This window comes from Pholcus phalangioides, unplaced genomic scaffold (assembly GCF_987345545.1).
Source record: "Pholcus phalangioides strain wild (caught in Gottingen) unplaced genomic scaffold, Ppha-v1.0 ptg000015l_1, whole genome shotgun sequence".
NCBI lineage: Eukaryota > Metazoa > Arthropoda > Arachnida > Araneae > Pholcidae > Pholcus > Pholcus phalangioides.
Genome location: NW_028301608.1, coordinates 39,207,080 through 39,224,055, shown reverse-complemented (window position 1 = coordinate 39,224,055; position 16,976 = coordinate 39,207,080). Strand labels below are relative to the sequence as shown.

Genomic DNA, 16,976 nt, shown 5'->3' with positions numbered 1-16,976 from the left:
CGAAAATGTGCGTTTAGATTGTGTGAAAATAACATGAAAGTTTGTTACTGTGTAATACTTCTTGTAGTGCTGCCATCTGCCATCAATTGAGCAATGTTTTCCAATAAGCACGTTCCAAGAACCCTTCGGTATTCACAGAATGAAGGGGGGGGGGGGGGGGGGTAGGCTGAACTTTAATGAATATACAATGCAACACCCCCCCCCCCCCCACATAAGGGTACGAATCTTTATAAACAACTTTGGCAACTTTCAGCCCCCAATGTTTTTTTCATTTCGGCGAATCTGTGTAGCAGGGCTCCCCAAGTCTGTGATCTATTGTGGGCCGTCAGAACAGATTTTCTACGGACCTCTCTATGGTGAATTTACAATCTGAGAAAACAAAAAATTATAACAATCGTCTCGAGAAATATAGAGCTTTGTTGCTGAATTGCCCACTTTTGAATCTCTCTTCAATGTAATCCCCAAGATCATAATTAGTCACAGAATTTTCTGAAGAGTGGCGTATGGAGTATCTCAAACGAGATTTTATGATTTCCATTCTTCTTGCAAATATAGTACTTGGTGAATATCAATATCGTGTGGGACCTGTGAAGTGTTAAGGACCTGAAGTTACGCTGAGAGTTCGTAAACCGCATCCTGGTTTTTGTGACCACAAAAAATCACACAAAAAAGTGAAACTTATTTTCTTTCCTTCACCTGCTCAATCCCTAATATGGGGAAATCCCTTGTTGTGGTATGTTGAACTTTTTTTTTAATAGTTTTCCATGGCGCTCTCCCCCCTCCCCCAAATGTTATATGTATAAGCCTCGATTCGGCCGTGCGCCATACGTACTCCAATAGCAGTTTTGCAGGTCCTCGGCCTTGAGAGAGAGACACACAACCGCGGGGTTTTTTTTTCATTTCGTTTCTTATACGCCATTGCCAAGGACACCTGATGATCTTCCACGATTAATATTATGGCTGTTCAAAAAAATGCGCCATCTTCGATTCGTCATTGTGTCACGAGACGGACTACAATCGCGTATTGGTCTGCTGTACATTGAACGCAGTCTGACATGAGGCGCAGTTGAGGTTGTGTGGGATAGTCACCGAATTCCTAAATGAATGACATGAGCATGCGTTTGATGACGGTGGTCATGAGGTCATGATATCGGTAATGAACAGCGGTGGAAAAGGAAAACCCCCATCTGGGAGTGCGTTGTCCGTCGGATGAGACATTTGTCAAGTTCTTGAGCCTTGACTCAAGCCCGAAAGACCCATAACTGAGTAATACTGTATCACGGTTCTATGATGGACTAAGAGATGTTTATTTGGATGAATATTTCGGTTGAAAACACCATGGCTCCCTACATTTGGCAGCAGCTCCCCCCCCCCCCCCCAGACTGGCATCTTAGGCAGGCCCCATGCCAGTCTTCAAGAGCCACTCTGTAGTAAATTTATTGCGCGGAAAAAAAGTTATGAGAATCATCCCGGGTTCCGGGCTGGAGACCTGTCAACCCCACCCTTGTTCCTTAACATTGGTCATACCGTATCTTTTCATTTTCTTTTTAAACCGTACACGGCCCAGGCTCTATCGACAATCGTGGTCAAACCGAACCTCGAGGAATTAGTTTTTCTGGGAATATCCGTTTTAGTGTTTTTCCCCCTTCAATTTCAAATCCCACAAATACATTGTAAGGTCATGAGTATAGTTTGCTGTTACTATTTATTGCCCTATACTGCTTTAACTGGTCTAGCTTCAACACCCCCCCCCCCCAGGCATTTTTCGGACCCTTTTTCGGCTTCCTGGATGGAATTTCTTCGGGCGGTAAACAAGGCCACAACAGGGGGAGAGTAGGTGGGTCTGGTGCCCCGGGCGCCGTACCAAAGGGGCGCCACAAATTTCACCCTACAACCTCTCCTTCAATATTAAAAGGGTGCGCCAAAATGCGTGCTTGCCCCCCGCCTGACCAAGCATCTAGTTACGGCCCTGGTGGTAAAAACACAGAATCGAATCGTCAATAACGGGGAGAGGTTTTGAGTGATGAATAAAAACATTAATAAAAAAAACAGAATGAATAAAAATTTAAACGATTTTTCGGCCCCATTTTCACTCTTGTGGGACCCGTGCATCCCACTTATCAGCATGTTAAGCAGGAGCGGATCCGGGGAGATTTGTCTGAAGTTGGCGACGTGTACCGTTCTTAAAATGCCTGACCTTTCTCTTATATATACAGTCAAATCCCGCTATAACGAACTCCAAGGGTTCGCTAAAACGAGATTTTCGCTATAACGGTATTCGTTTAAACGGGATTCGACTGTATATAAAAAAGAAGTTTCTCGGGCCCTAAATTCCGGATAAATGGCCCTACAATGTAGGTGGTCATTTTATTTTACAGAAATACCCTTTAGAGAGGTTTTTTGATAACCTAGATCTCCCACTAATTGGACTAATTGTTATCTGACGACGGTGATATCACCCGCTCTTTATTACAATAACGAACTCCCGTTATTACTCAGCTCACCTCCAGCTGAAAAAAAAAAAAATAGAGCTCCCGTTTGAGTGATTCATAACCTGTGAGTTGCATATCCATTCCCTCTCCCCCATCTCGAAGCCATTGAATCATTCAATTCGTCATCATTTGCGACCGTTACCAACTCTTGCTCATGGATGTTGCTTTTAGCCCGTGTAGGGCTCGTCGGGTCACGCGTAACTCCCCACTTCCCCGCTATGTCATCAAAGATCCATAGTAGTTTGGTTATGGAGTTAGCGTGATTGGGGGACAGATCAGAACTGTATACAGTACTTCCCTCCTGTCCCTATCGTCACTTATAACGGTATTCATGTGGATTACCCCCCCCCCCCCCGTCCACCCTACTTGTAGAATTCGTCACGTCGTCGTTGACTTTGACGGCTTTTTATTTGTCCTCTTTGTGTTCGAAGTGAGTTATACTAGAAAAGTCCCATTTTTATTTATTTTTAGATGTGAATCAGGGCTGCAACTACTTGGTGGTACCCTGGGCTCCCCTGGGTTAGCTTATTGCATATATATATCCCGATTTTAATCAGCCCGGGGTTCGTACAGCTAATGATCCAACTTCGACGTGATTACGTCTTCCCCGGCATAAAATTCTTCAACGACATTCCGGGAAAATCGGTCGTGATTTATACGCTTACACAAGAGTGTGCCACAATCTACTGACGGTTTCAAAATGGGATATCAAGAAAACGGTGACGGATATTAAAGTCATTCTTGCGGAATATACATGTGCGAAGTCAGGAACTTCAGATACGTCATTCATGTTGTGCATAGTTATTGCAATAAAGAAAAATTTATATCGACATTCTTTGTCCAAAAACCCAATTAGAAATTTGTTGCCTTGTCTCTCTTGATGCCAGCAGAAAAATGTCCACTTTTCCAGGTGCAATATTTGCAGAAATATCCGAATTCAAAAATCTGAGAAAGTTGAGGTATTCATCAATTTTGGGCAACAAGATGGTCGTCCTGCAGCATAACGTAATGAGAATTACATATTTCTGACCGAACTTGCGGCCGTGTCGATGGCATGGACCACTCCCATTTTTTATTCTGGGATTCTGTTCTTGCTTTGAAGAATAGGAAAATACAGTCGAATCCCATTATAACGAACTCCAAGAGACCGGAGAAATCACTTCGTTATAAAGGAATTTTAGGTTGTTTGCATTATTCCCGTGTAAACTTATGTAGGGGAATTTGAAAAGTGTAAAGCAGCAGGGCCTAGCGGGGATCTTTGAAGGGCTTCCCCAACGCTAGACTTTTCACGATCATCTCTTAAGTTGATTAATAGCGTGAAAAAAAATTAAAATCTTCTCGGGCCCTCGGGCTAGACCACTGTCCGAACTGCCTTCGTTGTGGCAATGCATTTAGGAACGCCCTCCCTCCCGATATTCGTGGGGGGGGGGGGGCTCCGGTATAATGCATATTACGATCTCCTCTCTAGTTTTAATTTCATATTTATAACACTATCAGTTAGATCTTGTATATCAACAGAAAGTATGCACTTTTTTGTTTCCCTCCTTGACCTTCCCACGACGTATTAACGCGTTAACCGCAATATTACGATATACATCCGATTTCTTTTATAAATGCTAACGAAAAGCAATTTTCACGTCATTGTTGCCACATATTCTTTTGTAATAACAAAAATATTGACTGCAAGTGGGAAATTCATTTCGAGGCGAGGATCATGGCCGTGACGTTGCAGTGACGTCAACCTGAGGGAAAATGAGAAATAACAATTGTTGACACTTTTCTTCTTTCTGTGTCATACACACACGCACACACACACACACACACACTGGTGTTACTTACTTCCAAGCCGTAGACGGTAATGTGTGTAAAATATATCTTCGACGCCCGTTCGAAATGTATATAATGGACTCTAGCGCCCTTTTGAATTGAGAGGGAATCCTAACGTGGAAAAGACGTCTCCATCTTGTGGCAAAATACGATTCATGAATCATTTTTTTAAATTTAAATTTTCATTTCTCTTCAACTTAAGTTCGTCAACCCCAGGGTCGCAACTAGATATTTTGTCACCCGGGGAAAGCCGGCATTTCGGCGCCCCTTGTAATGTGGAAGAAGCAGTTAAAAGGTGAATTCGGCGCCCCCTTCTGGTTCAGCGCTCGGAGCACCAGACCCATCCCTGCTCCCTCCTAGTTGCGGCCCTGGTTAGCACCCCCCGCCCCTACTGGCTTGGACTCAGAAACCGAATTTTCTTGGTGCTTGGGATTATTGACTCTTATCTATACAAAAGCAGCCATTGTCCGACTTACGGATTTTCCGAGATACGAAGATAGAAATTTGACGCTCTTGGCAGAGCCCCGACTTCGACATGAGCATAACAATTAAAAAGTAGCAATTAAGGAATTGGAGGGAGCTGGTCTTCCTGTGACTGGGGCATGCGCCAGCCCCCTCCCCAACAAAGGTAGAGTTGACGAGGCGTTAGCCCCGCTGGGGGGGGGGGGGCTCAAATGATACTTCTATTTTCACATTAAATTTACTGAAGAGGTAGGTTCCTGGGCCCTCTCTTAAACAACTGCGATGGCTTCCCTTTCACCACCCTTGCCCCCCCCCCCTTAGAATATCCCAATATCACTAATTTCTCAGCCCTTCTCCCATTCTAGTCTAATTTCCTAAACCATGCATTCCTCAAATTTGTCGCCCTGAGCTATATGGCTCGCTTAGCCTATCTGTCCTTGTATATACGCTTCTAAGTCCCTCTTTCGGTCACTCTCATAAACGTACACTTTCTTGATTAGAGACATGCTTGTAAACTCTCTAGGTTACTTACTGACCTAGTCTCTGGCTCTCTAGTTGGATATAGATTTATGGCTTTACCATCTGGGGCTGTACAATTTAGCTGCCTTTCACCATACAATGCTGTCATGGTATGGTACAAAGCAGGGGCGTCTTAAGCGATGGTGCAGGGGATGCGGTGTACGAGGGCGGCAGTCTAAACATTTGTTTAGACACATAAATTTTTCAAATTTTGGAATATGTGGAAAAGTTGTCTGGCTCACCTTTGAGAATACAGGACAATTTCTTTAAAAAGCGGGCCATATGGTCAAGGGTTTGTTGGATGAACAATGTTTACGGTTTTAAACGGATAAAAAAAAAATCAAGTTTATCCTAGAGTCAGCGTTCTCTCCCCCACTAGGTGAAAAATCCTTTCAGGCTCCCACCAGGGTTGTCTTTAGGGGCAGCACATGAGACTTTACAGCCTGACGGCAGGTGACCTCGAGCCGCCCCTGGTATAGCATAAATATGCATAATGATTGCCCCGGGTGACATAATAATCATTGTTTCTAGTAGCGGCCGTGTCTAAACGGCCCCCCTTAAAAAGGTACGTTCGTATTCTGGGCCCCCGAACTCGTTGAACAACGACCCTATGTCGATGACCTGAAAATTCTATCCACCTGAAAGTTGCCAAGTGCCCCCCACTTCGCAAAAATAGAGTAGTAAGTACAACTCTCACTACACATCCATAGTAGAAATTAGTCAACGAACGTATTTAGTAACGTGGGGAAGAGTGAGTAGGAGCTTCTTTTTTAGAAATCAGTTGGAACCAAACACGAGTCACCTCCACAAGTTCGCCCTTGCCGTCAACGAGAACGTGTGTGTGAATCATCGTCCCGTTCTCAACACGGGGTCAGGGTCTGAGACATCGCGATGACGTAATGTCAACATGGGATGGGACTCCCATCACGTGGATATGTTTTTTTTCATACGTATCAAATGTTTTTCTTTCACCCCTATCTTTATATGGATGATGTTTCCCTTATTGGACATTGACGAGTTTGCTACAATAATACCTCTGGCTGTCTCAACGACATGATAAGCCCCCCCCCCCCCCCCGGGCACTTTCAGAAAGGGACGTCATTCCTGGGGGGGTCCGGGATGAATCACGTTTAATTTTTTTTGGCTGTATAAATTTGTTTTAAATTTAACCCGGTGAAAAAAAAAAACCTACCCTGGGCCCCCGTCAAAGGTCCCAGCTAAGGGAGACCCTGGCTCCATTATGTGGTAGTCATTTTCTTGGGGTGGGGCTTCTCAAAAGCATGATCGGCACCCGGACAAAAGGATTTTTCTGAAGCCTCTATTTGATTTAAAATATCTGCCTCCCCCAATTTACATATAAATAATCTTAAAAATATCAATCAGATTGGATTTTCATGAGATCCCACTGCACTTGGGTCCCCCGGGCAGTGCCCGGACGGTCCAATTCCTCTGGAAGTATCAACGTACCAATTTATATAATTAATTACTCTCGTCTGCCTTCCCACCTTCGCCAAGAACACTATTTTTTTTCACTGAACGTGGGTTGGGGGGGGGGGGCGTCCAATCTTCTCCCTGCATCCGCGTATGGGTCCCTATCCAGATACTTCGTCATTATCGGCAAACGCGAATGTTGGCTTTCCCTACATATAATGTTGAATAAACCGTGTAAAAGTAACGGAAAGGAGTGAACTCAGCGCCCCCTATTCGGGTGCCCGAGGAACCAGAACCACATCCCTTCCCCCCGAATTGCGGCCCCGGTTTCGGTTCAATCACGTCATCGATTCATATCAGGTGTGACCTCATCCCGATGTCAATCAAAGTGTCCGTGACGCGCACTGATTGAAAGCTGCATTACGGTGGGGGGATGGGGATCAATTGGTGGTGGGAGGGATCACTTTCCCACAATATAATCCGTCACCCTCTCTCACTTCGTAGTATTAGTCATCCATAGTGATCCAACAAACTGCATACAAAGTGTACTGTACTGTAATACGTGTCGCCCCAATTACGTCATCACTAGCGGTACATTTGCCGCTGTTTTTTTTTTTTTTTTGGACTCGTCAAAATCCCGAACTGTTTTTTGTGACTGACTTTGATCCCGAACCTCCTCCGGTGACGTCATCGTGTTCCAACGAAAAAAAAAAAATTACGTAATATGCATAAATAGGCGTTGCATCTCGTGGGAACTGATGATGATGTCAATCTCATAATTCAGTCGTGACGTCGAACTTCAGCGGGTCCCAAAACGCAATACGCCCATAGTAGTGGCTTAACTAGGGGTCCACGGACCTTCTGGGGTTCAATAGAGGAGGGGGGGGGGGTTGTGAGCTTAGAGAAGGAAAAAAATAGCTTACATCATTATGTGCTAAATAATAGCAAGCCTCTGTAAAGGGGTGTTTGGCTTTCGTTCTATAGTCATAAAGGGCCCGTCTAACACAAAAGGTTAAGAGCCCCTTTTACTATAGACACACCTTTTTGAATATAGCGGTTCGATTCTTCAATCGAGCCCCAAAAGTTGCTTTCGGGAAAACGTCCATCTCGACGGGTCACCCTTGTCCGAGACCACCCTAGCGATTTACGGAAAATCCCCGCTTCATCCCCGTATTTCGCCCCTGGAAATTTCACCTGCCCTGACCATGGGAATGACGAAATGAGTGGCTGAGTGACCAAGTGGGTGAGTAACCAAGTGAATGCGTGAGTGACTATGAGTGACTAATTGAAGGGGTGAGTGACTATGAGTGACCAATTGAAGGGGTGAGTGACTGTGTAAGTTAGTGAGGTCATTCAAAAAAACACTTTTTCTTACACCTTTCTTAACGTGGATTTAATGAAATAAGGCCAAATATCGGGGGTGAAATTTCCGTATCCCGTCCTAGCACCCTCAGCGTCCCACGGGTGAAATGATGTTCTGCTGGCCTCCCCATATACCTAATTTTGGAATTACCTGGCTGCAAATTACGTATTTACTTTCAAAAATGATAGTCCAGATCTCGTCTTTGTTACGAGTACCTATGCACTTTGGGGCCATGGCGGGAGTAGGGCTACGCGATAAGACGAACCTGCCCTTGCGATAGTATAATAGCTGTGATGTTGCTACTTCCAGCTTAGAGAACAATCTTTGACGTCCACAGTAATCCACATCAATCAAGACCATTCTGAAAATGCGCATCGTGGCTCCTAGGGCCGTCGCCAAATTCTGTCAAGGATCGAGTCGCGCTGAGAACATTTATGTGCACCGCATTAGTGTATTAGGCCGGTATCACACTATAAGACTTTGATAAAATCCCTTTTATAAAACTAAAAAAATCCAACCAATAAAGCTCATAGGTCCCATTCGAGCAAATGCAACCAATAAGCTTATATTGGTTGAATTTTTCAAGTTTTATAAAAGGATTTTTAGAAAACTTTTATATTGTAAAACCGGCCTTACAGAGGTTCGTCCCAAGTCCGTAACCAAGACTTTTACCGCCCCCACAACTATAAAATTGGATAGTTTTATAACGGTGTTCTTTTTCCCCCCCTAAAACACTGCTACCCACTAAATTTCGCCGCAAGGGGCAGTTGCCCCCTCCCTAGGAATCTCTAGTTCCGGTCCCTGATTTATCCAAAATATTTATACTATTTTCGCTTGTAAATCGGGCTTTCAACGTCGCCGTAAATCCGAGCCTGTTCTCGATGACCTCGGATTATTAGGGTGATTCGCAGAAACAACGGTAATACAAATGGCCATCCAAGAAAAGATGTTTGCATCCGATTGTTTTCCACCGCGAAACACGTGGTGGCGCAACGCACTTCGACAGCAGCCAGCAATCGTATATTAGTGACTCGTTGATTGCCGCGTCCAAAGCAATTAGTATTCGAGTCTCGCTCCTTTCTTGGAAGCTCTAGAAGATCGCGACGAGTCTTTTTTCGATCCCCGTTCGACCACAAAGACCTAAAAATATCTTTTTGGTCACAATACGAAAACATCCAAGACTATGCCGACATGATTTTAAATGTGCACACTTCAGTGTTGTTACATTTTTTTTTTCATGAGTCTGATTCTAACGTAACGAGGCGTTTCATGGTTCTACCGCGTATATGCTCAAGCTATGCCCGTGGCCCTCGGAGTCATCTAATGCGGCCCTTGACCTCAAATCTAATTTTGTAAAATTGAACTAACCGGCGCCTTTACAGATCACTTGAGTGACTCGTGACATATTGAGTGACCTGTGACACAGTTCCAGAGCACTTGAGAGGCCCGAGGTGCAGTTCCACACCACTCAAGTTACTTGCGGCATAGTTCTGGTTCACTCAAGTGGCCCACGGCACATTCCCAAATCACTTAAGTTACCCTCTACGTATTTGCAGATCATTTGAGTAACCCGCGACAGATCGCTTTAAGTGATCCACAGTACATTTTCAAATCACTTGAGTGACCCACGGCACAATTTCAGATCAGTTAAGTTACACGTGGCACATTTACAGATTACTCATGTGATATATGGCACAGTTCCAGAACACTTAAGCGGCCTGAGGTGCAGTTCCAGATCACTCAAGTTGCCCCCAACACATTCCCAGATCACTTAAGTGGCCCGTGGCACAGTTCCAAGTCACATGAATGATCTGCGGCACATTCACCGATCATTTAAGTAGCCCACGACACGTTTTTAAACCAATGAAGTAGCCCGCACTCCCCGCTAATGGTTGGGGCACCCTTGTTCTACGGGTGGTCCCGATCCATTTGTGTGTTATTTGGATGCGAGATATGACTACCCAACCTTCCCCTTCGGTGCTCATTCACGGCCAATAAACCTCATTTGTCGGAGTGCTGCCCGCTAATGGAGAGGAGGAGGGTCCCTCGTCGTTACGCTATGTTCACTCTCGTTATGTTACACCCTCGTTCACTATCCATCTCCATTTAGTGACTATGTCATCTATAATAGGGAATACGAATCTCGAGGTTTAGCACATCTGAAGGGATTTCGGTTTTCACCCCCGTCCCCAAAGACCAGTGTTTCTTAAACTTTTTCCTCCCAAAGCCCCTTAATCTCCACTCTTGCCCCCCCCCCCGTAGAAAGAGACTCATTCTACTCATTGAATTGATTTTTATAGTGAAATTTATTATTGTGAACAAGAATTTTATTAATGAGTTCGATATCCTGACCCCTGGGCTAGAGCTCAGTGAGGTTCCTTGGAGCTCTATGCTCTATGCATGCCATCTCGACATCATGGGCCTCCCGGGCGAAAAATATATTCTGAGAACCCATAATTAGCTGAAAAAGTACACCTTCATTTTTACATACTTACTCGAAGTGCAAAATCATAGTTACGGGTCTCATTTCCTATTATGTACATGAGCACCCCCCCCCCCCCCCCACCGGCTCATGCTGGGGTTAAGAAGATGGCCCAGGTTCTATAGAAACTTTTGATAGATTCTGAAAGTAATATATATTTTTGGAAACTTTATTTCAGATTAAACCGTTCACGGCACTTCAACTTGATTTTTCACCCGTGACCCCCTAGAATATCCCAGAATCACCGGGAGAAGGGGTGGGGGGCACGTATGATTCGTTCAAAGTTGAGAACATAGGCGGGGATAGACTTGGAAGTCTGGGGGGCACGGTCATTATTCCTGGGGGGGGTGCGATGATGATGATGTTTATATACACATATATACATTAGATGAGTCAACTCCACTATAGACACTGGGGGCGGGGGGCAATGCCCCCCTCCCTTCCCCCCGTGGGGGCCGTGTGTGTCATTGTAGGCACAACTGTTCAATTTTCATGTGCATTGCACAATATCACACACCACCGGGTATTCACCCCTCCAGTGAATTGACGGACAGGCAGAAACAGAAAGGGGCCACCAAAGCACTACCTCCTATATACAGTACTGTATATAGGAGGTGACCAAAGACCCTAAGCCTCCCCATTTTAGGTCTGTAAGTTTTATAGAAAAATTACACACTGTAACCAAAAGGTTTACCTTCGAAGCAGTGTTTCTTAACCAGGGGTCCTTAGAGAGGTTCAAATGGTGCCCGTAAACTTGGATGGAAAACAACCAATTTATTGTTTTTGCATTGTTACTGTATGTTGAATATTATTTTCTAAAAGTATCCGTAATCTTGATCATTAGTTAAAGTGATCTTATGGGCAGGAGGGTGGTCGGGTCCCTGACCTTCGTCTCATTGGTATAGGATGGGGGAGGGGGACTTTGAACACAAAAAATTGGGAATCCCTGCTGTAAACCAAAAGGTTCACCCTTTACAAAGGCACCCATTAGGTTACCGGAACGTGTCAGGTTCTGCAAATTTCTTTCTGTCGAATTACAATTTTTACAATCATTTGCTTAGTTATCTCAAGGTTGTTACATGGTGTTTTATTGGATTCATTTATTTAGGAGGCTGGAGAGAGTTTCACCGGTCCTACGACGAGCTCTGCACGGAATCGAGCCCACCGAATTCAGGAGCCCCGACCCCGGTCGACGAGAACCCGATCGGCATCAGCAGCCTTCCTTTCGTTTCTTCTGACCACGAAACGGAAGTGAAGAACGCCCGGGCCACGGCCGTCCTGCCATTTCTCTACGTGGGAAACGAGAAGGACGCCGAGGACATCGTCACGCTGCGACGCTTGGGCATAGGGTACGTCCTCAACGTCACCAGTCACGTTCCAAGCTATTGCTCCGACAAGGTCGGGTTCGCCTTCCGTAGGATACCGGCTGTCGATTCCTGCCAGCAGAACCTCAAGCAGTACTTCAAGGAGGCCTTCGAATTCATTGGTGAGTTGTAACTTGTTTTGTCCAGAGCTGCTTGGAAATACCAGGCTGACTCATCCACCATCTTGGAGCAAAAAGTGTGACTTCAATATTATTGCTATAGCCAATCGCTGTTCCTTATTCTGAATCTTTTTTTTTTTTAACGATAAGATGTTACGTTGACCAAAACGTGGTTTTGCCACGTTTCGCAGTCACCACGAGTCCACCCGCCTCTCAAGGGGTCTTAGTTTCATCCAGAGCTTACATCCTCAATTCATGGCCCACGACCTCAAATCTAGTTTTGTAAAAATGAATTAAGTGACACATTTTCATATCGCTTAAGTGACCGGCGGTGCAGTTTCACATCATTCGAGTGGCCCGCGAAACATTACAGATCATTCAAATGGCCCGCACTTTATTTACAGATCACTTGAGTGACCCGCGGCATATTTACAGATCACCACAGCAGTGGCGACTCGATTAAAAATCTTACCCGTGCGGGACCTATTTTTTGGTGGAGTTGAGCACTGTGTTTTTATCGACAAAGCTTTGTTTTGCCCTTTCAACTCGGATTTGGCTCCCCTTGCAGTTGTAGGGGTCGCACGGCCCAACATCTGCTCCTGCGAAGTGGCACTTTTCCAGAGCACTTACGTGACCCGCGGCACACTTCAGAATTCTCAAGTAACCTACGTCTCTGTTCGAGATCATTTGATTGTGTGGCCCGCGACACGTTTTGAAATCGATAGAGTTGCCCACTTTCCCCTAAAAGTTGAACACCCTTTGACCTATTCCTTACCCTGTCTTCTTGCTTTCAACGATTCCCGAGACATCACTTGGGTCGACAAACCTGCACTTTACTCAAAGATGGGCGACGAGTCCGCTCTCATTTGTAGGCAGTCGCCTTAGTTTTATCGATTAGTAATGGTAATATCAAGGCTTGCAATGGACGAAATTATATGTGAAAAAAACATAAGAAACTTCGTTAGATGAGTACTAATTTTCTTTATTCATTTCTGTTTCAGATGAAGCTAGAAAGCACGAGAGTTCCATCTTGGTTCACTGTCAAGCCGGCATATCGAGATCGGCCACGATAGCGATCGCTTACGTCATGTACTACACCCACCTATCGTCCATGGAGGCCTACAGGCTCGTCAAGAGCAAACGGCCCATCATATCGCCGAACTTACACTTCATGGGCCAACTGCTCGAACTCGAACAATCTCTTCAAAAGCAGGGCAATGACTCGAACAATAACAACAGCAGCAGCGGTGGCAACAACGGCTACTCTTCGACTAGCAACGACGTTATGTGCAACGTGAGTTGATGAATTAGATCATCGCCATATAGCGACATCATCATCGTCACCACCAACACCAAAGTCATCACTGTTCCTACACGAACATGTCGAAGTGAACCATCGACAAACCTCAATGGACAGATCTCTATGTATACGGACCAAAGAAAAAATTGATCCATAATTTTGGCCAGGTCCCATACATAGATAGACTCTGACTTTTTTGACTTCGTGTTCAATGAAGACTGTCCTAAATCAAAAAAACTGATTCTGTTTCCTGTGATCAGTGTTTTTCCAGTGATGGAGTCACTATTATATTATACGACTGAGACTCAAAGTCAGAAAAATCAATGGGTAGTAGTATAGTGATGTAATATTTGTAGATTATGGCTCGGAACACACGTAGATTGGATTTTTGTAACTCGACATAAGTTGTTTTAAAACAGGGGTGCACAACAGTCCGCGGGTCAAATATGCGATATTTCTACCACTCGCGGGCCGGAAACTATTGTAAAGAAATTACACGGTGACATATGACCCGTATTTTCCAGCAATTTTGGCAGTCTTTTTTTTTGCCCGTGTAACTAACGCATTTCTTGAATTTTTTTTATTCTTCACTAAAATCGGAAATTAAGATTATTTTGATAATTTACAAATTATATCACGATAATTATAACGGTGAATTTTTTAATATTCACTCACATATTTGTCATAGAAAACGTTTTTCTTTTCGTGAAATGCATTTAGATTCACTGCAATTTGCGCTTCTCTTCTCGCCATTGGTGAATATTACAGCGATAGGTGGCGACTTTGCTTACTTTCGGCAACTTTTTTTTTGGCGATAATTTGTGCAGTCTCGTATGTTTCCGTAGGGGTAGCGATTTCTAGTATTTTTATATAATTTTTATTTTTTACTGAAATCTCTGGGGAAATTAAGGTTATTTTCACATAGCTTGAACATCCTATTATGATGTTTATAACGAAATAAATATTAATCTACATACAGGGGATCCCGCGTTATAAACGTTTTTCAAAAAAACCGTCGTGAAAAAACGTTGTAAGCGGGGAAAATGCTTTAAACGGGAAATCTCGATGAGTATTATTAAGAGTTGGGACTACTAAAATGAGTCGTACTGAGCGGAAAATGTTGAAAGTGGAAACGTTTTAAAAATGGGATCCATTTTCGTATCGGACTTTTTTTCCGTTGAAATGAATTTCCATTTATATCATCTGTAGTTGCGCTTCAGTTCTCAGCATTGGCGAATATTTTAGCTATAATTGGCGATTTTTCTTGCTTTTAGCAACTTGTTTGGTGATATTGTAGAAGTCTAGTATTTTTTGTAAAGATCACGATTGCCATTGTTTTTTCTCAAAAAAAATTATGGTCATAATTGACAATGTGTATATCGATACTATCTTTTCGGAACATCTTTCACGGGCCGGATGGAACCCCTTGGGGGCCACATTTGGCCGTTGTGCACTCCCTGTTTTAAAATAATGAGAAAATCTCATTTGACAAAATGACTTTTGTAGGATGTCCGTCCTTGAAATTTAAGTTCCTTAGTCTGGCAACTGTTACGTATATAATTTTTAACCTCACCATGTATTATAATTAACCCAGTATATAGACAAGCTCTATTTATTTTTCGCAAGTACGAAATCACTAATATATTTTCCGATTAAGATTTTACACGTGGTCAATATGGGAAAATTAATGCACGTATTTTGTATAAATGAGAATTTTTAGATGACTTATAGATAGATACTAAGCACTGCCCATAAACACGTGAATTTTTTCGGGAAAATATCTAAAACGCCGGTGACGTTTCATAGTGGAAACAAGAAAACCATGTGAAAGGGCCTAAAATCTCCTAAAAATGCATTGATATTTCTGCACCTGAATCCATAATTTTGTAAATACTGTATTATTTTGTGTATTATTTCATTTCGTTCGTATTTCATTTTCGTCAACAGAAATCAATTCGTAAGGAAGGTGTAAAGCCAAATTCGGGCATTAAATCGTAAATTCTATAACTAGTGTTTGTGCCATACTGAAAAAAAAAAGAAGTCTGTATAAATTATTCACCTACCGTACTGAGCACTTAAATTTCAATTAAATTTGAAAATTCTTCCGACAAAAAAATTTTAATAGCTTTAGAACACATGTCCAGTTTTATTACTCTAACAAGGAAAGGGTCTGAAGGAAAGGTCCGACTTCAAAAAGTCTTGAAAAAATTACCACTGATTCTACTCATTTAAATATTCACAAAAAACATGTAGTGGAAATATTACTGGTCACGCAAAAAAAGTTGTAAATACTGTATTAATATTTTGATCGCCAATACAGCCAAGAATGAATTTAAAAATCCCGCAACCTTAGAAAGTGAGAGTGGCGTCATTCAAACGACACGTGATCAAGTATAGCACAGACAAAGAAAGAGAAATTAGAGTTTCTACAAAAGAGAAGCTGGAGGAAAGAAAGGAAAAGAAAGTGGAAATAAGTTTTTTTTTTATGGATATCGCCAAGAAGAGCGAGAGGCGATGAGTAGCCAATTTTATCATTTTTATAATTTGCGGCTTCAATAGTTGTATTCGGGCCTTAAATTTTTTTTTGTTTGTGGGTGAGATGGATGTACTTGAATTTTTTCATAATTTTTTGAAGACGACATCTCGGGACCCTTTCTTTGTGAGTCGAATAGTTTAAAAAATGTATTAAAAGGATTTGGTAAAAGGTCATTTAAATCTGTTTTCACTATTTCATTCTCTAGTCATTTCCATAAGTGCCTCATTCGTTTTGTATGTATAAAAAAAATCAAGCCATATTTGCATGAATTCCGTTGTATGGGTAAAAGGGACCATGACTGTATAGGGTCTTTAGTCATTGTGTAATATATTTTTTTGTTTAGTCATTCTTTTTAGTGCCTGTGAAAGTGCTTTTGTTGGATGCGAGAAAGTGTGTAATGTAAATATAGTTGAGCAAAAAATTGTAGTTCCTTCTATTTAGTGGAGTATTATATGCTCTCTTTGTCCATTTGTAATTTAATATTTATTTTTGAATAAAATGTATTTATGGAGTAAATAATTGTTTTCGTCTTATAATTAATGCTTGTGATATCTGGAATTATTTTTTCCATCACATCCGTCGAGGTCATCTACGGTAGGGGAATCTTACCTTTCAGACAAAATAAGGTGGGGGAGGGGCGCCAAAAAATCTTCCATGAGACTCGAGGTCCAGCAAATCATACTGCGGTATTTATATTCGCACAACGATTGACGTCTTAACGGGTGCGTCCCGGGTCAAACAGAGGCCCCGAAATTATCGAAATATTTTATTTATTTTGAGGTTATTTTATTTTTTCATCAGATATGAATTTTCATTTATTTTGAGAAACATTAAAATAATTTTTTTTTAAATTAAATATGAAAAATTTCATCAATTCGGGAACTATTTCTTCATTAAATATGAATATTCATTGATTCTGAAATTATTTCAGTAATTCTGAAAGTGCATTATAATTTAGTACAATTATGGTAGAACGAACAGTTTCTTCGAATGTTTTTTCGTGTTTAGAAATTCGCGGGATTTCTATATTTATTTCGAGCATGATATAGAAGTCGCTATCTATTCGCGTAAATAAGAACTA

At 42.5% G+C, this 16,976-nt stretch overlaps 1 protein-coding gene across 4 annotated transcripts in view; it reads left to right on the top strand.

Moving 5' to 3' along the window:
* LOC149075991 (dual specificity protein phosphatase 10-like) overlaps nucleotides 1-16,405 on the top strand; it is a 29,495-nt gene extending 13,090 nt beyond the window's left edge. For all 4 annotated transcript variants that reach the window (XM_089243520.1, XM_089243519.1, XM_089243517.1 and 1 more), the window contains 2 exons: nucleotides 11,685-12,062; nucleotides 13,061-16,405. In XM_089243520.1, the coding sequence (XP_089099646.1) occupies nucleotides 11,685-12,062; nucleotides 13,061-13,362 (680 nt within the window). In that variant the 3' untranslated portion in view covers nucleotides 13,363-16,405. The remainder of the gene's footprint in view (nucleotides 1-11,684; nucleotides 12,063-13,060) is intronic.
* Nucleotides 16,406-16,976: the final 571 nt, after the last annotated feature.